General features: G+C 35.7%; 1 protein-coding gene across 7 annotated transcripts in view; it reads right to left on the bottom strand.

Annotated features, from left to right (window-relative positions):
• Positions 1-20303, bottom strand: part of KDM4C (lysine demethylase 4C) — a 260274-nt gene that overhangs the window by 234646 nt on the left and 5325 nt on the right. For all 7 annotated transcript variants that reach the window (XR_004408717.2, XR_004408718.2, XM_033003740.2 and 4 more), the window contains exons 2-4: positions 18634-18795; positions 10902-11077; positions 7940-8054 (exon numbers count right to left, since the gene is read on the bottom strand). Coding sequence is in view for 5 of the 7 variants with exons in the window: in XM_033003740.2 (XP_032859631.1) it covers positions 7940-8054; positions 10902-11077; positions 18634-18774 (432 nt within the window). In the remaining 2 variants the exon portion in view is untranslated. The remainder of the gene's footprint in view (positions 1-7939; positions 8055-10901; positions 11078-18633; positions 18796-20303) is intronic.

The raw sequence follows: 20303 nt of genomic DNA, 5'->3' as shown, positions 1-20303 counted from the left end.
ACATTAGTTATACCTTGTATTTCTTCAGAGAAATGTTGTAAGGTACATAGTAGTTCATACAGATGACCACTGTTCCTATCTTCACTAATTTTGTAGATGATTCAAAGTTACTGTAAATTGCTATCAAGAGTATTTATGATTCTTTTAATGACCTTTTTGAACCAGCATTTAATGCAATGTGGAGATAACACTTCACAAGCAACTCATATATCCAAACACTTGCACAGTTTTGAAAGACCTGAGCCATTCTTTTCTCAAAGACACAAAAACAAATGTAACTTTCAGTATATTGGTAAAAAATTAAGCTCAAGGTTGTAAGCAGTAACCTCTTTGCAGATAAAAAAAAAAAATAGGCTCCAACTGAAATTATTTTTTATTCATTTCCTCTTTTTAAAGTACTTACAATAATGACATGATACTATCCTTTGCACTTTACTTAAACAAATCAGCCAACAATGTGATGTATTCTACTTCTATGAGCATTATTTCTGTATGTATAGACTAATACACACAATCCTTTTTCTGTCTTTAATTTTTTCTCTGATTTCTCATGGATTCATCTTAGTATTAACCTTGCAAACAAGACATCTGTTCTACAACTAGGATTAAAAAGCCCGTATGACTAACTGTAATAGCTCAAACAGTAAAGAAGAGTTAAAAAAAAAAAATTAAGATGGAGTGAAAAGGAGAGGCAGAAACACAGAGAAAAATTTGGTTTTGGTCACTCACTCCTCTCTCCACACACCCACTCACTCACACCAATAAATACAATAAAAAGCCTGACAGGTTTTTATTGCTTCTTCGAAGTCCACAAAACACAGACAGACAAATGCCATTAAAATAATCCCTGCACCATAAATACATAGATTAGGAAATATAGTTTCCCTCATTTCATGTTTTTTTCTTCTCAGTACCTTTTCAGATATAACTACTGCTTTGCAGAGCCCTTTTGAAGAGTGGGAAAAAAACAGAAGCAAGTAAATTCTCTTTGTAAATGCATACCAGAACCAAACACGAGTGAAAGAATGCTCACGTTTATCTCAACCATGAGGACATAATAGAGAAAAGACATCTCACATAGAACCACATAATCACTTAGGTTGGAAAAGATCTTTAAGATCATCAAGTCCAACTGTTAACCTAGCACTGCCGAGTTCATCACTAAACCATGTCCCTAAGCATCACATCCACACATCTTTTCAATACCTACAGGGATGGTGACTCAACCGCTTTCCTTGGCAGCCTGTTCCATTGCTTGACAACCCTTTCAGTGAAGAAACTTTTCCTAATATCCAATCTAAACCTCTCCTGGTACAATGTGAGGCTGTTTCTTCTTGTCCTATCACTTGTTACTTGGGGGAAAGAGACCACCACCCACCTCACTACAACCTCTTTTCAGGTAGTTGTAGAGGGTGGTACGGTCTCCCTTGTTGAAACTCATAGAATTGGCCTCAGCTGATTGATCCAGCCTGTCTAGATCCCTCTGTAGAGCTTTCCTACCCTCAAGCACATCAACACTCCTGCCCAACTTGGTGTCATCTGCAAATTTACTGTGTGCACTTGAGTTCCCTCATCCAGATCATTGATAAAGATGGTGCCCACTAATGCTGCTATATCACTCCCCTCCTCAGCTGAACAGGGTAGCAAAAATATAACAAAAAGCTCATGTGTCAAGATAAGGACAGGAAGATCACTCAGCTATTGCCGTCAAAGGCAAAATGGACTTGACTTGGTGAAAATTAATTTATTACCAATCAAATCAGAGTAGGATAATGAAAAATGAAAAAATCTTAAGACACCTTCCCCCCACCCCCCTTCTTTTTTCCCAGGCTCAACTGCACTCCTAAATTCTCTACCTCCTCCCCTCCAGCAGCACAGAGGGATTGCGAATGGGGGTTGCAATCAGCTCATCACACATTGCCTCTGCCACTCCTTCCTCCTCAAGTGGAAGACTCCTCTCAGGTACTCTCACTTCTCTCTCTGACTGCAGCTGATGTTGTACAGTAGTTCTTTTTACCCTTCTTAAATACGTTAACACAGAGGCACTACCACCATCACTGATGCTCAGCCTTGGTCAGTGGTGGGTCCATCATCAACATTACTGGAATTGGCTCTGTTGGACACAGGGGAAACTTCTAGCAGCTTCTCACAAAAGCAACCCCACTACCAAAATCTTGCCACACAAACCCAATATAATACAGTCAAGGATGACATACAAGATATGTACTTATTGTAGATTGCAAAAGATATTCTGTAGGACTATCTCATCAAGGATGGAGAAATCCACAAACTCTCTGGGCCACCTGTGCCAGGGCTCAGTCATCCTCACAGTGAAAAAGTGTTTCCCAGTGTTCAGGAGGAACCTCCTGTCTTTCAGTCTGTGCCCATTGCCTCTGGTCCTGCCACTGGGTACTACTGATAAAAACCTGGCTCCATCCTCTTTACACCCTCCCTGAAGGTATTTATATACATTGGTAAAGTTGCCCTAAACTTTCTCTTCCCTAGGCTGAATCACGCCTGGTCTCTCAGCCTTCCCTTAAGTGAGAGATGCTCCAGTGCCTTCAACATCCCCTCACTGGGCTGTCTCCAGCTCTCTGTCTCTGGGGAGAGATGGGTAGCCCAGAACTGGGCACAGCACTTCAGGTGTGGCCTCAGCAGTGCTAAATAAAATGGAAAGATCACCTCCTTCAACATGCTGGCAGCATTCCTCCTAATTCAGTCCAGGTTACTGTTAGCCAACTTTGCTGCACTGGCACATTACTGGCTCATGTTCACCTTAGCTTCCTCTAGGGCCCCCAAAGGACTTTTCTGGAAAGCAGATTTCCAGCCTTCAGCACCTAGCAGGTACGCCATATATCTGGGGTTTTTCCTCACTAGGTGCAGCACTTTACACTTCCCCTTGTGGAAAGCTTCATGAAGTTCCTATCAGCCTGTTTCTCCAGCCTGTCAAGGTCCCTCTGAATGGTAGCACAACCCAATGGCATATCAGCTGATCCTCCCAGTTTTGTCTTGTCTGCAAACTGCCCCACCACCCAAATCATTAATGAAGATGTTAAACAGAACCAGACCCAGTATTGATCCCTGGAGTACAATTATAGAAATCCTTCTTGTTGCCTCCAACATCAAGATACAGATTCAATTCCAGGTAGGTTTTGACATTCCCAGTTTCACTTCTGCATACTGGGACAGCATCTCTATATTCCTCCCAGGTTACATGTCCCTGCTTCTACCTCCTGTGTATTTCCTGTTCATGTGTCAGAAGCTCCTTGTTCATCCATGCAGACCCCTGACCTCTGGCTCATTAGGACTGACCACTCTTGAGCTTAGAGGAAGTGATTGCCAACCAGCTTTCTTGGGCCTTTCTTCCCTCCAGGGCCTTATCCCACAGGACTCTTTCAAGCAGATCACTGAAGAAGCCAAAGTCTGCTCTCCTGAAAGCCAGCACTATGGTCCTGCTTTCTGTCTTGACACCTCTGTTAAGATCCTGAACCTGACTATCTCATGGTCACTACAGTCAAGGCTGCCTTCAACAAGTCCTTCCTTGTTTGTGAGTATGAGGTCCAGCAGACAACTTTGGTCAGGAAGTTGTCACTCATGCTCTCCAGAGACTCTTGGATTGCTTACACCTGCTGCACTCCTGCAGCCTTGGGTTAAGCTACAACTCAGATGCCATCCCCAACTCATTTCATGGTCAAATCCAGACTCTACTTATAATGTCAAGGTGCTGATTTAAAATCAAGTCAGCTGCTCTGTCAAGGGATAGAGCAGGAAACTTGAGAACATCTGTTGCTAGATTTACTACATTAGAGATGTACCTACAATTTAGCAAAAATAACTGTTAGCCTACTAATTCCACTGAACCAATCACTCTTGTATTACTAATCAAATATGCTCCCCACATATTAGACATGGGAGGAGGTAGGCATTAGGAATTGTCTTATCAGGATGAATAAAACTAAGAGAAGGAAAAGGGAAGTAAAGTGGTATCTTCAAGACAGAAGCTGAAAAAGAGTGGTGAGAGAGAGAGGCAAGACAATATCTATACGTGCTTCTTCCAGACCTTGGCTTTTCTCTACTGAATAGCAGATGCCACTGACAGCACTTTAGTCAGATGTGTCTTATGACTCATTATAAACATCACATCAGTCACTTTTCTTTGGAACTTCTTTTGAAACCAGGAAGATATTTTTTTTCCCAATAGTTGCTAAATCAGTCCCTGTAAGGGTTTCATATACCTTTCCCATCTGTCCATAAAAATACAATTTCAAATTAATTAAACACAGGGAAAAAAAAAAAACAAAAAAAAAACAAAACAAAACAAAAAAAAAAAAACACCAACCAAAAAACACAAAACAAACAAGAAAAACCCACACAGGAAACAAGTTAATCTGAGCTCCTTGTATCTCATACAACAAGGAAACAACTTAATTTGTGGCCTCAGTGATTGGTGGTTTGATTTAAACAACAGTTGGGACTGGCATGGAAGTGGAAGGCCTCAAAGTAGTTCACCAGCACAAAGATTCTACAGAAAAAGTAGGTGAATGGCACTCTATAATTTACTCCCAGGTACAATTGCCAGAAAAAGTTAATAAAGTTATGCTATCAGAAACAAAATAACTCTTCTTTCTCTTCCCTGACAGGAACAGTACCTTCTTGCAACTGTTTCACAGGCTGACCATTCACAGCCTAAACTGGCTCAAGTTTGCATTTCATTCATGTAAACTCACAAGGAAGACAGCTCTCTTCAAATAATATAATAAAAAAGAAATAATCACTTCTCAATTAAACTTCCTAAATAACCATAACTCCTAGGTGTTCATAATCAATTCATGAATCAGTTTAACAACTGCAGCTAGTGAGACTGGTGCTTTATTATTGACATTATAAACTCTTTCAGGAATATTAATTTTCACTCAAGTTCAGATGACCTTATAGCAACAGAAAGACAGACCCTTGAACATATATCTAATAATATTTATAATCTTAACAAAAATAATGATCTTTACAATCTGCTCCTTAGTGCAGTGCTTTTCCTTGAGTCACCTACATTGTCATTCTCCTACAAAGCACTGTAATTAAATGTAACAGCAACTAAAATGCATACAGTCCAGAATATATTTCAAGTAAACATTAAACTATCTTAAATTTATTTTCTCTAAAGCTCTATACAGTGTATAGAAAACTTCTCATAGGTTATTTCCTTAATCATAAAGATTTAATGAGTGTTCAAAACTGTCAAATAATCATAAATACAAAACAGAGATTTTGGAGTAATCCAAATATCACAACAGTAAACTTTGAATCATTGATAGTAGTTGTCAAATTTCAAAGAATGCATTTATAGACTTGCTCCTGCTCTTTTTTTTTCTTGCTGTTCCATATAACACAGGCTGTATAACTTCGCCCTGTCTTCTAAACCCCTCAGAATCTGTCATCCTCTGACCTAAGAAAGCAAACAATACTGCATGATCTATGATCTCTCTGGCAAAATGCCAACAAGGTACTGGATTCCACAAATAACAATATTGGTTTTTAAATAATCTGAATAATAAAAATTAAGGCTTCATCATGCTTCAGATACAGATGTCTCAACGTAAAATTGAACTTCACCATGTGGAAAAGAAAATGTAATTCCTAAACTTTTAAGCTAAAGAATAAGGACTTGCAGCACAGCAGCATTTCTCACTAATTTTGATGGCCCAAATACACATAAGCATCACATTTTTATTAAATTGCTGGCATTTATCTACCTTAATTCTGCCAGACATTTACCTTTCTGTGTTAAATGCAACAGCTACAACACACTGTTTTCTATGAAATGCATTTAGTAAGAAGTAAGCATTTGGTCTTATTGCAAATAGGTTGTTACAACAAATTAATCCCGACATTCCATTTCTGCTGTATGCTGCCCAAAATGCCAGCTACTTGTATTTATCTCCTTTCCCCAAATAATGACAAACCTGAAGCAAACTGAATGAAAACATAATAGCAACTTCTAATTCCACACAGAATTTAAAAGATCCTTTCTTAGCACTGTTTTCAAGTGTAAGGCTTGAAAAATATTAGTTGTGCAAGTCCACCATCTGCTGGCCAAAAATGAACTTCAACAAAAATATTCTAAGACAAAACATTCTGATCAGTGGCATCTGTAACTTTTTCACCAACAGCATAGTACCAGGGTTTTTCTTCTTTTCCTCTAAAACCCACTGGGCCATGCACCGTGACATGTCCACTTCATTAACTGCTCAGCCTGTTTACACTCTTTCCTCAGTGCCTATTCCATTCATTAACATTTCTCCTTTGTTATTTAAACAATATCCATTTAACCATAGCCATTAAGGTTTTCTTATTCTACCTATTACTGTTTTCTTCTGCACTCTGTTATTCCCCACTCCCTGCAACTTTCAGTGCTTTGTCTCCTCCTCCTGTGCATCTAACATTTTCATTAGGATTGCTGAATGCTGCTCTTATCACTTTACCTTTTGCTTTTTTGACCTCCCTTCCTCAGACTCTCAATCTCATGAGAGTGCATCTCCATGAGAAGGAAAAGTCTGACCTTCTCTTTGAGGAGTCAGCACTTCAAAATCAGATATTACAGCATTATTTTTTCTTCCGAAATGTTGCTCATGCAACAGTAACCCCAAGATACTGAAGACCAAAGAAAACACAATCAAAACAAAGTATGTATTTGTAAAAGACTACACCAGAAGGCATTCTCTGTTATCATTAAAGGGGAAAACAAAACAAAACAAAAATCGGAGAAGAAAAAAAAGGGCAAGCTTCTCTTTCTTGAAACAAACACTGCTTTCCTGTGCCCACAAAGCAGTAGCCATCTAGAATGTCTCTTCACCAAAACACCCCAAATCAGAACCTTCAATTATTTTCTAAATAACTTTTATACAGCTATTTGGACACACAATAGAATTTGAACTTGCTACTTTCTCTAAACAATAGACCATTGGACATTTATAGACATTTTTCAAAGATCACATAACCTAGAACAAAAATTGAATTGCCTTAAGTCATCCTGGCTGACTGCATTTATCTTTGGACAGAGTCTTCAAGTAATTTGTCTTCCGTGAAAAAGTATGAAACATAGCAGAGCCTCAGTCCATCTGCCCCAGAGAAGGCAGTTACACAGAATATGAACCAACTCAAGAACTCCACACGTGGTAGATTCTTTTGGGGTAATGTTTGCCCTGTATTTCTTAAATCCTCAAATCTTCTTTGAAATGCTAACATTTCTTCTGTTAGTCTCATTACTTAAATAATCCTTTCAAAATCTAGTTCCTATAGCTACTTACATAGCCTAATTGATATCAGTGGATATTCTGTAATTCTTTGGATACTGAGATCTGTGTTAAGAGTCCCTTTTTATCCATGGAGATCTTGGCAAGTAGCCAGCAAAATTCATTTCATTGGGAAGTTTGTGTTTCATCTATTTTAATTCAGAAGTACACAGTAATTGGAAGCATATTTCCAGGAAACTGCAGGCATTACAAGCATGTATAAATAACAGCTATCAATTTTCCTCAGTGAAAGAGAGAGAAATAAAGTATTTCATCATTTAATTTTACAGTAAAAGTTATTTAAAGTAACACTAAATTTCCACAGAGGTACACAGATAGCATGCATATTGAAATGTTAAGAAACAAATAAATTGGAAGCAATCTCAAAGTTCTAGAGAGTTCAAAGTGAAGAAAGGGAAGAGTCTTTGATCAAGAAGAACAGCAATATCCTACTGTCTAAGCACAGAACTGTCTGACTCATGCAGATGTAGAGTTAATTTCAACCTTGCTTGGAGTCTTTAAAGTGAATAACACAAAGATTTCAAAAGACAGACAGATTCTCAGTCACAAAGCAAGAATGTATCCTCTAAGTATAGTACCCTTTAAAAAGGGGGCTAGAAGAGAGAAACTTCATCAAAAACTACGCATACTTCATCATAAATGCTCCCATTGATATCTGCTCCATAAATTGGTGCCACAAAAGTCAAGTTCTTCCAGTATTTACGCTCCAGATCTTCATAATCTACATAACTTGGCGTGCGGTATCTGCAGAGGAAGAAGCAGGAAAAGGTTCAGCATAATCTTTCAACAACCACCTTCACAATGGACTACTCTTCTGATCCTACAAACTGAATTCCAAGAGATCACTGTATTTCAAATTCACTGAAATAGAGGAATTATTACTTGTCTCAAATTCTCAGTTTCATGATTCACCATAGCATGTAACCTCCTCCCTAACAGCTACAGTAACTGAAGTCATACACCCACTCATACAACATTTTCTTCATTTTCCACCAGCTAAACAGCACATCCATTGACTATCCTCAGGCTGAGGCCCTCCCTTTTGTTTCTATTCCATAAAAGAGGCACACACGAAAAAGTCACTTAATTGACAATTATTTGTTATTTTCCTGCCTCACTATCAGCTCCGCAAAGACACCGAGGTAGGTCCTGCACAAGTACTAATTCTGTCAAGTAGCAGCCCTGCCAGGCAAAAACAGTACTTCCCTCTCTTCTTCCTTCCTATAAAAATGTTTTGAAAGAAAGTGTAATGTTTCAAACAGTTGATATCAGAAATTCTACTATGCAGTGGAAAAAAAAAAATGTTTTAAGGGCATTTTTCTTTTTCTTTCTTTAGTGCAGCACAGGGTACCATACTTTTATATGCATAAATATATTAATGTATATAGTTTTGGAAGATTGCTCAAAGCTCATGTAAAATCTTGTGGGAACACAACACAAGCACACTACCATAGAAAACATCCATCAATAGTTTTTGCCTCAGGATCTTTTATCAGACCGCTGTTCTCCCATATTTAGGCCTTCAGAAAAGAAAACTTGGTCCCCCATTCATATCAGCACTGCGAACTTACTACACTTGAACTACTGGAAAGAAAATCCAAACATACAAAATTAAGTAGACCAGGTACATTTACATCATGCAGTAACACAGAACAGAAACAAGCAAGTTAGCAAAGCACATCTTAACCAAAGCATTCTCCGCAATAGAGTTGTTTCAATTATTTCTCATGATACATATACATATATATTTATATATATACACACACACATATCTCCAGAAATCAGACTGTATTTCTGCTTGGCACTGAGTAATATGGACACAAACTCAGTTACCATAACACAAGTGTCTTGATTACAGGAAGCAGGTATGACCATATTTCCCAGAGGTTAAGGTGGAGAAGCACCTTGGTTCAATCATGAATTGTGAATGCCTAAACACATAAAAGATGAAATGCATTAGACTGAGCACACAAAATCCTTTTAAAGGCAACTATGATTTAATTTAGATGCTCATGGCCCTTCTCTCTTTCTCAAAGGAAATTAATAACATCACAAAACTCAAGAAAAGAGTCTCTGTACAGAGAAGTCTTCATTAAGGAACAAAATTATTTTTAGGAGAGAATAAGGGGTTTCAGCTACTTGACAGTTTAAGAAATATAGACTGCATTAAGAGTGGCATAAGAAGTTATATGACACATTTTCTCAAGAGCAGTGATGTATATTTAGAAAGACCTACAGCTAGTAATAAATAAGAAGCCCTCCCAACTGTTCTTAACTTTACCTATGAAATTAAGTTGTAAACCTATTTCAGTAAAAAACTTGAAAACTGAAATCAGTAACACTTGCAAAATATCTCCCATGATAAAGAATACAATAAACTTAACTAATATTATGATACATATTAAAACCTTCACACTATTTTTGCATTATCAAACTATTTTAAGAAATTAGTGTTTCTCATTTTATCATGGGCTAATCAAATGTAAACTTTAAAAATATATGAACAGGTATCACAGAAAATGACATCAGATACCATACAGGTTTTATATTTTATTCTCTCCTCTAATAGTTCCTGAACAAATAATTTTAAGAACTACAAAATAGGTTCCCGTTCCCACTCACTGAAGGAAGAAAATTCTAAGTGTGATATCCTCAATTTTTCACAAGTAATATATGGGCAAAAACATACCGATAGTTTTTCATTGAAAAAAGGAGGAGTTTTGTACTTTTAAAAAGGCATGGAACATTTGTTGAGGATTGCATTCTTGTTCTAGCTTTTCCTGATCTTGATAACAGCTTCTCTTCTTACACCTTAATTTCTTAATTTATGAGAGAAACTTTCCTTCAAACTATGGCAGTATTACCTTCCTTCATTATATCCATATACCTTTTCTCTCTAGGATCCTTTGACTCACCTTCCAGAAACTATTTCCAGTCAGTTTTGAGGAAATACGGAAGCAGAATTTATTCTTTTTTATGGGGCCAAAAAGAATAGGGAAGAATTCCTTCTAATACTTCTCTCTTCTTGGAACACCCACCAATTTGAAACTTTTTAGTATGGTGCCTAGCCCTTCACAGACTTTTTTCCCCCTCCCTTAATATCCATCTTGCCCTAACTAGAATACAAACATTCATGAGGTGAAGCTAAATTCTCTTAGATTGATGCAAAAACTACTGGGCAAGTTAAAAAAATATGTTGTATTTTTTTCAGAATTATATGATTATAGGCCATTCCAGCATGCAGGTAATATTAAACATTAATAGGTGTACTTAAAATAAAACTCAACTATAAATCTGTATCATCTTCATTATTTTCAACATAAGCATTTGTTAGAACAGAAATAAAAAATGGTAGAGAGAAGGCATCATGTCTCAGGTTTTGCAGATGCTTTTTTGCTGTCATGGTACCGTATGCTTTCAGCAACAGAAACAAACAAGATTCATATTGACGTAGCCTTCCACAACTTAGGAGACAGGAAAATCTCCACTGAGTAAGTGAAAAAAAATCATTAGCTGCCTACCACAATACAAAGAAACCACAATATAGAAATAAATATTTGCCTTTCTAAGCAAGATCCCCCACATACCTACCTGTCACTGTTGGCCAGCTGCTTGAACTCCTTCACTGCCATGGGCTTTTTCTGAATGCTGTACTGTGTGAAGAGCCCCAACTGGCCAATGACCCTCTGCTCAATTGGAGCAGGAATCACCAGATCTTCAATATCGTTATAATGTTTTCTTGGCTTCCACTCCTTCGGTGGAATAACCTTTAAATTCAGAAATAAAAAACAGGACATCAAAACATTCTAGAAAAATCAAAAGAAACAGTCAAATATGCCCACATTATCAAATGAGTGCTCACTCACCAGCTGTTTCACAATCATTAACTGACCATATAAATGCTCCTAGATAATGCAGAAACCAATTCACAGTGGGCATATTATTACCTCAATTCACAAATTACCTCAAATCACTAATCTACAGCAATTCACTCATGTGCAACTGTACAAATATGCACCTGTATAATAACAGAACAGACAAATATTTTCTAATCAGAAAGCCTTATAATTCACAAAGATTTCATACACCACGAGAAAAAATTGTTATCCTCAATTTAAAATAAATAAATTTTTAAAAATCATATAAATGTCCAAATGTTATTTGGTGTAAACAGTGTAGGTAACTTTATTTCTTACTGAAAAATGAAAAAGTGCAGTTATTTTAGAGAGCTTTAGATTTTAGTCTAACATACTCCCCATAAAACTGCAGGGTACAACTCTCAGAGTAAGAGTTTGCACTAATTTAGACATACTAATTTTTATATTAACATGATTTAAACCTCATAATTAAAGATTAAAGCTATGTGCAGATTAACCAATTTTAAAGTTAACACTTTTACTTCAAATACCACAGAACTGTCCAAAGTCTATGAAAACTCAGCAGGTTCTGAAGTGTTAGCAAAAAAGTCATAGGGGATTTCAAAAAAGCCTGTAGTCATACCAGTGTTCTTTAATAGGCTGTGTAATTTCGAACGTTCCTTGCATATATTATTTTATCTGAAAACAGAAAACTCTCTAGATTTGAAATTGCAACAACTTTAAAACACAGCAACAGACATCTTTAATATGTATTTTTGGTTGTGTTTTGAACTTTTAGTTGCCCAAAGGCTCAATGATACATTCTTTGATCCACTCATATTCATTCTTTTCCACAGTGCTCAAAACAAATTTTCACAGGCATTGGCTTGGAAACTTTTAAAGTAACATACAACAAAGTAGAATGCCTTTCATAAACATGCATCTAACACATACAAATTACATTACTTGAATAAATAATTCACATCTTAGAGGCAGCCCTTACACTAGGGTAGCTAGGCTGTTCCTCTAACAAGCATTTCAGGAATCTACACAATATTGTCCATTACAGATCTTGATATTACATAGCTTTGAGAAAGTAAAAAATTGTAAAAAATAAAACAGATAGATCCTGAGATCATTTGCTACCTTTGGAAAACAACCACAAATCGGCAAATTTTAATGCTAATGTACTGAAATAGTCCATCCCTCAAAGAAATCTGATCAAGACCGTTCACGCTAGCAAGCACACACCAAAACAGAAGCATCAAGCTCAACAAATGTTATCAGACAGTAACATACTTTCATACATAATGTTTTTACTTTAAACATAATCAGGCAATTTTATTTGGTTTTTATACATATGCAACTCCCTCTTTTCCTTTTTTTGTTCTCAGCTTCCATGGGACTTCAGCTGAACAAGGACTACTTAGCAAGTTTCAATGTTGTTTGTTGTTAGAGGAAAAAATTAATCAAGTCAACTTGTGACTCCTATTTGTTTCTTTCACATGAATCTTAAATTATATGCACATCAACAAAATAAAAAATGTTGGTTTTGAAGCAGAGAACTCACGCATTCAGAATATATGCATAGAAATCAAATATGTGTAGAGAAATTTCCATTTTCATTATTATTAATCATGAACTTGTAGGTTTGGCTCAAATATACAAATATGGAAAAGCAAAACTTGCATTACCTTATTTCATTCAAGGTCAGTGTTTTTTAATATTTTTGTGAATACAGGTTCAAAATATCCCCTTTCAGCTAACTGGAACATATTTATCATTGCTGTAATTAGAGTACTGCTTAGAGAAGTGAATTCTGTGGGGATTTATACTCTAAGCAACATTTTAAAAGAAAATAAAAAGAGACCGTGCCCCAAAGAATTTGCACTTTCTAAGAAGGGTGAGGCAAGGACTAGAGATGTTAAAACGTCATCTCCAAAGCAACAAACAGCTAGTCAGTATCAGAGCTGGAAATAAAGACAAGGTCTCTGAGTTTTTACCACTGACCTGTCCCACTGAAGCCTCTTCACATTCCCTTTACTAAATATAACCTCGTCAAAGTCAAGCAAGTTAGGGTTATTCTGTGGAAGCAACCTAGATCAAATTCACCAGCCAAGCTCTTCAATGCTCAAATATAAAAAAGGAAAAATATAAGGCAAGGCTTTCTCAATTTTATGTATATACACACACACACATATATATAGATATATATCTCAAACATCCTAGGCATATTAGCACTGTCCAGTGTTAATTAGTGTGATGTATATTCTGTTTTAGATAGGGATGTCTTAGTTATACAACTCAGTCTCCTCCATGAAGGCTGCACATCAGCACAACTGCTATCAAGGCATATACTTTTGTTAAATCCTCTTTCATATATTGGTAATCTCCTGTTCTACGTTTAATTCTGAATGGCACTGGCTACTATTTCTATGTAGCTACTTTTGCCCCACCTCTTCTGAGCATTTTCTTGTACTTGCCAACATCTATTTTCAGTATCATGTTCCAAAATTACTTTTCTACTTGGCAATGCAACTGCAAATTAATTTAACTATTTCACTCTATATAAATGTCGTTTGAGTCTCCAAAAAACTTGTTATTCAAGTAAAGAGCAACTGATCTATGAGTGTGCCTTGGGTTTCATTTGTTCTATTGCTTTCTTTCCTTGTTTTCCTTTAAGTATAGGATCCCCTGTAGCAATAAGACTAAAATACATCATCTACGCCTAAAGCTCATTCCAGATTCAAATTCAAAAACCTAATCAAAATTTTTTAGCCAGTTTGCTCCAGGGATGACACAGTATATTATCTGCTCTAGAAATGGTATAATGTTGTTTTTCTAGTACCTTAATCATTTGTTTCAGGCATAGTATTAGGAACTTTTTTTTTTAACATTTTATTCCCCACACTCTCCCCTGACCCACAATATATGCACACCTTCTAGTCATTTTACCCTCATTTACATACATATATTCTTCCACACAGGTAAGAGCTCTTCTCCCCTTACACTTTGATGTTTTACCTTAAGTGTTAGGTACACCTACTCCACTTATGACCTCTGTTTAGAGGTTAAATTGTTCTGTCTGCATATGCATATATCTTCTCTGGTATTTTCCATTCTCTTTGCATTCATACTTGAGTCTGTACATCCTAGATTTAATATAAATTAGGTCCTCTGTAAGTTCATTTTATATTACTATCAAAACAGGAAAAAATATTTTATTGTAGTTATTTTTAAATCCAGTTTCCAAAATTCAGAAAATGTCCCTTAAACTTCTGCAGTATGAATTTTTGACTTGATAAGATTTGTTTTAAAAATACTTAGTTGGTTTATTTTTTTATATATAATTATTTTTAGATATATCAAAAAATAGTGAAAATCAGAATATAAAAAGTCTCAAGACAACTGAATAATATGTAGCAACTAATCAACAGGCTGAAAACATCTAGAGATGCTCTAACTGCTACTCTAATATCAAGCAGAAGGGGAAAGCAAACCTACACAGTATGGTTAGAAGAGCTGTTCCTCAGTCACTGTACAACTGAAACACAACACATGTAAGTTTTAAAAAGTTTTGTTATACTTTCTTGTATCATAGACACTATTCCAGGTGTTCTGTAAACCCAGGTCAGGAGATACCCCAAACGCATATAAACACAAATATATTAAAATATATTTTGTGCTCCTCAGACTATCAAATTATAAAAATCTGTACATGGAAAAGAGCTTCCCAAATGATTTTGAAATGCAATAGATGGAATGCAAATTAAGTCCTAGATTTATGACCAAAAATGGAGACACACACATTTTCAATCATATAAGCACAGGGATATTAATTTCAAACAAGTCAAACTGTACTATGTAAAGTATCACAAATTCCTGACTAGATGGCCAAATTCTGTCCTTACTGGATGCATTCAGTTTTAATGACTTCAGCAGAAACAGTAAGAAACTCCAAGTGCTATAAGAGTAGCAACAACCTCTGTAAACCAAATCTTGGAATTATTTTTAAGATTCTGCTAATTTCCCGCTTCTCGTAATTGCATGTATGTGTACAATTTAGGAGAATAGTAACTTGTTGCCAAATTTTTCTATCCCTATTACCTGATAACAAGGTTTAGTAAGTATCACATTGAGAGATTATGTTAATGAGATAACCAGAAAAAAATAATTTTCTTTTTTGAAAAAAATTGTATAGTCCAGATAAAACTACAAAATAAATAGCTATAGTTTGATAATGACAACAACACTGAAAGATTCATCTTTCAGGAAGCAGTTCATTATCTTATCTGGAAATAAAGTGGTTTTAATTTGTACTTAATTACATTTTTTTTCAAAAATAAAAAACTGCTTGAAAATTTAAAAATCAGTGCAGGTTACACACTGTTAACTAGATAATGCATCTAAAATTTACTATCCACTTCTCATACTAATGCAGAAAGCTGTCATATCTCTTAATCTGACTGTCAGTTAAATTACTAGCATGGACTCCTCACTCACCTTTAATTCAGCTATAGGATTCTAATCCACATTTTGCAGCATTACACCATGGCGAAGAAAAGACCACAGCCTAACCTCTGTTCTTCTGTTGACCTGATCACCATTTTACAGACTGATTTTTTACTAGATTAGCATTAAAATAAATTAAATACCGTATATGTCTGCATCCAGTCCACAGCCAACATCTGCATGATACTCTTTAAAATACTGCAACACCTGGTAGGATATCACTGTTGCACCCAGTATTTTTAAAAAGTCAGCTCCGCATATTTGCATGCCTCACATAAAAAGATAACTACTACTTTGGCCTATTACAATGTTCCTTTAAGGTGTTTCAACTTCAAAGTTTACAGGAAACAGAAGTTTACATATTAAGTGTACTCTTGTTAAAGTGACAGCATTAGTGTGTTTTACTGATATTATGTCATCTTTGCCTTTCAGTAACAAGTGAATATTCAGATAATGCACATTTCATATATGCAGGAATTAACCTCATGCTTGGTTACTGCAGAAAATTATGTCTGTCCAGAATCCTGACAAAGATATCTCCTTAAAGGGGGGAGGGAGGGGAAGAGAGAGAGAGAGAGCAACACTAGGAGTAAGGATATGAAGATGACAGCGGTATTAGAGAAATTTTAATCTACACAATAAAGGCAAAACTGTTTCACATTCTTTTCTTTCACATACTTTCCTAATGTTACTATGTCCATTGCTTTCCTCAGGACGTCCTCAATGGCTCTGTCCTTTCCTCCTATCTCCAACTATCTGCACATGGAAGTTCAATTGCTGATGACAGGAAAGGAACCAGAACCAGAATCAAAATAAGGAAGCAAAACAGGACAACTGAAGCCATAATTATGTCTCAAAAAAATCTGAAGAATATTTCCAATTTGACAAATTCATTATCTTTTTACACTTCCTACTGGCTGAAGTTTTACAACCAAAAATGCCAAGACATGAAAAAGTCTCCTTTTCCAGATATCCTAAAGCTCACACACACAAATGACTAGTAGTCTGGGCTCAAAGCATGACGTATTTTAGTCCCACAGTTAATATTAAGTATACCAGCAGACTCAGAGGAGCATTTAGCAGCATATATCAGGAAGCCACTGACCATCATTCCCAGCTGATTCAATCCCTGACAGAAAAGAAGCAGCACAAAAAAACTGATGGAGATTAACTGAAGCTGCTCTTTAATATGATTGTCTCAGAAATAAAAACAGAAGTTTGCATAGGCGTTTTAAGGATTATAGTATAATTTCTGATGATACACCTCCTGAGAATTGTCAAAGAGGTAAACAGATAAACAGTTTTTAAAGCCATATCACAAATATTCTTTTTAAACAAAATTAGTTTATCTTTTAGGTTTTTTCCTAAACATATTACACCCTAATCCTGGCTCATATAACAACTTCCTCATATAGACAGAGAAAGCAAGAATTGCTATTTATACATACCTGTCTTTGTTTTATACACAACAAAGAAAACAAACAGGTTATATAAGAAGAAACAAATTGAAATAGAAAAAAGTCAGTATCACCTTAGTGGCTGGTCATACAGTACTTTATTTCTTTGGTTAGATCTCCATGAAACAGGATTAAAAATTATCAACAACTGAAATAATGCTGTTTATACAAACAATATGAAAATAAGACATTTTTTTAATGTTGAGTCCATGTACGTAATCCACAAAATGACACATAGCTAGAATCTCCTGCTCACATACATGTTAATGGCGTAAATCTGTTGAGCAGCAAATGTCACCATGATGAATTTGCTGTTAAGTTTAATGTTCAAGATGAGAGGACTGCAATAGTTCACCCACACACAAACAAATAGGTTCCATTATACAGTGGAATACATAAAAAATTCAGCACAGGCTTTCCTCTGTCACCTATTTATCACATACTCTTGTTTGCAGAGAATAGTTTGAAAATATGACCTACATGTACACAACCCTCAGAAATCAGAAACCAAAAAAACTACTTCCCGTAAAACAAAGCAAAACCAAACCCCTCACACTTTGAAAACCTTGTAGAGAGGACAGAGTGGACAGAGGGAAACCAAGAATTAAAGGTTTTGTTTCTGTTCTCTGAATTTTTAAATGTCTTGGCTTTGCAACATTAACTTAAAAAGCCAGTGATGAAGACAGCTATTCCCACTGACTACTTACAGTTACTAAGCTAGGATTTCTAGACCCATGCACTGTGTCCTGCTGATTTGAAAAGTGGCAAAACAGATACAGCTTATAAATACTTAGATATATAAATATATACATACTATATATATGTACTTTTATATATCTATATAAAAATACTATATATAAGTACTTATGTGATGTAATACTAAATTACACCAGACTTATTCTCTGACAATCACTCTCTGTTAGAGGGAAACACCTGCTGTAAAATCCTGCATATACCGTTGTTCAAAGTGCAATGCAATGGTAGTTAGTGTACTTATAATTCTCATTAACAACAAAATGACACAATCACCATAAAAGAGAAAATTATTTCCATTCAAACAGTGCTTCACTATCTTCTTGCATACACTCATTGACTGTAGTGGAATTATTTGCTCCAGCAAAGTTATACAAAACTCCAAAAGACTGAGTTCAACATCAGGACTTTCCAATTTATACTATGAGCTCACTATTTTGTTCTGATTTGACAAAAACTAGTTTAAATCTTTCTTTAAGAAGCGATCCTCTTTTGCTATTGTAAACATGGAAACAATTGATGGTTGGAGAGAAAACACTATACACCATCTTCATTAATTTGAATGAAATATGAGAAATACCAAGAAGTTCTTTCTTAAAACAGTAACAGATCAGTATCTATTCATTGAAAATCATTTAGAGAAAATGTTAAATACAAAAAAGGTCAGTTTTGCAATCAGCAAAATACAAATACTGGGGAAACTGATATTAGGAACAATTTTCCTTCTACGTTACAGATATTTACCTTTGCAACTCCAGCCCTGTGAGCACCCTGTGATTCCATGTATACTAAGTATTTGTTGAACTCCCTGAATTCATCCATCGTAGGCCTAAAAGTCATGATTTTGAATTGATTTGGAGGACATTTTGAGGTAACAGCAGACATTGTGGTTCACCTTCAATCCAGCTATTAAAAAAAAAAAAAATCATCATACACTGAAGAGAATAATTTGTAAAACAAATTCTGAGATTCAACATACATGTTACAAACAGGAAAAAAAAGCTTCCAATAAAAGGCACAAAACACATTTACTTTTTCGCCTCACTCCTTTAAGAATACTCAGCCCTCACCCACCACAAACACTATAATGAGTGACATTTATTCAGTCCAGCCCATACCTCTGTGTTTATAGCACATTTTCTCAAGGAAATCTAGTATCATACTTTTTATCCTAGTTTTACCCGTGGGCACAAAACATATACAAGCACAGTGATTGTATGTGTTCCTACAAACCCAAGGCTCTGTCTTCAGCAAGTTTTGGAATTAAATTTGTCTAAGGTGAAGGGATACAAGACTGAGAGATAACCAACTTCCCACATTTCTTATGAAAAGGAGTAAGGAAACAAGAAAAAAGCCATACAAGTGGATCATCTAAGTGAAAATATACCAAATTATTTTGGCCAGCACCTGATTTCAAGCAACGGGTACAACAGAATAAATATCACATAAATTAGTATGATAAAAATTCCTCTCAACCAAGACATCTCACCAAAACGTATCAGTTATAATACCCAAGTTGCTTCAAAAACAGCAATGTACCAAGTTAACTGAATATAACCTAGCCACAAGGAAGAAATTACTCAAGGACTGTTAATCAAACTAACTTTGTGGAATTCAAGAGTCCTACATAATTCCTTGCACTAGTTCCTACTTTTGTTCTTTCTCTCAAATGCAAAAATTCAGTTATATCCTACAAAATCATTAAAACAAGAAAGCATAAAATATAGTCCAGAATAAGACTTAAAAGGCCCTCACAGGTTCTTTTTCAGATAAGAACATAACTACTAAGATGCCATTCTAAAATAAAATCGATACTGCAATCATAACATCACTGTCTTAACTATTCCACTTAGGTGTATGCATAGCTACCTATTTTGTGATACTACAGAGCTGTACAAGCTGAAAAATAAAACTTTCAGAGTTTTTGTTTACTACTACACAATGAAAATATGCAGGACATTAGTAAATACAAAGCTATAGAAACAAGGGCATTTGGGCTGCACATTATAAAATAGAAAGAGAAGTAGTATATATACAGGGATTTTTTTTTTTACTGCTATTTCAAATCCCTAATATCAACACTGTAATCAGCCATTTTCTGTACCCCTTGCAAGACAGTAAGGCATACTGACAAGGTGCCCATGACTACCTATAAAAGCAGATGGTAATGTGAATAAATTAGAAGACATACTCCACTTAAATTAGCATGCATTAGTACTTTGTGTAACACTGAACAGAAAAAGCTTTTTAGCTTATCATGGGAAAGCTTTAGTCAAACAAGCTCAAGCTATAAGCCTGATCCAACAAACTGCAAAGCCTGCCCATAAAGCTTCAACTTCATGTTGACCAAGTAGTTTGCCTATGTCTTGAAACGTGCCTGATTAAACAGCACCAAATTTAGATAAAATGCAAGC

Source organism: Tyto alba, unplaced genomic scaffold (assembly GCF_018691265.1).
Source record: "Tyto alba isolate M040663 unplaced genomic scaffold, T.alba_DEE_v4.0 Super-Scaffold_42, whole genome shotgun sequence".
Classification (NCBI taxonomy): domain Eukaryota; kingdom Metazoa; phylum Chordata; class Aves; order Strigiformes; family Tytonidae; genus Tyto; species Tyto alba.
This window is presented reverse-complemented; position numbering and strand designations above follow the sequence as displayed.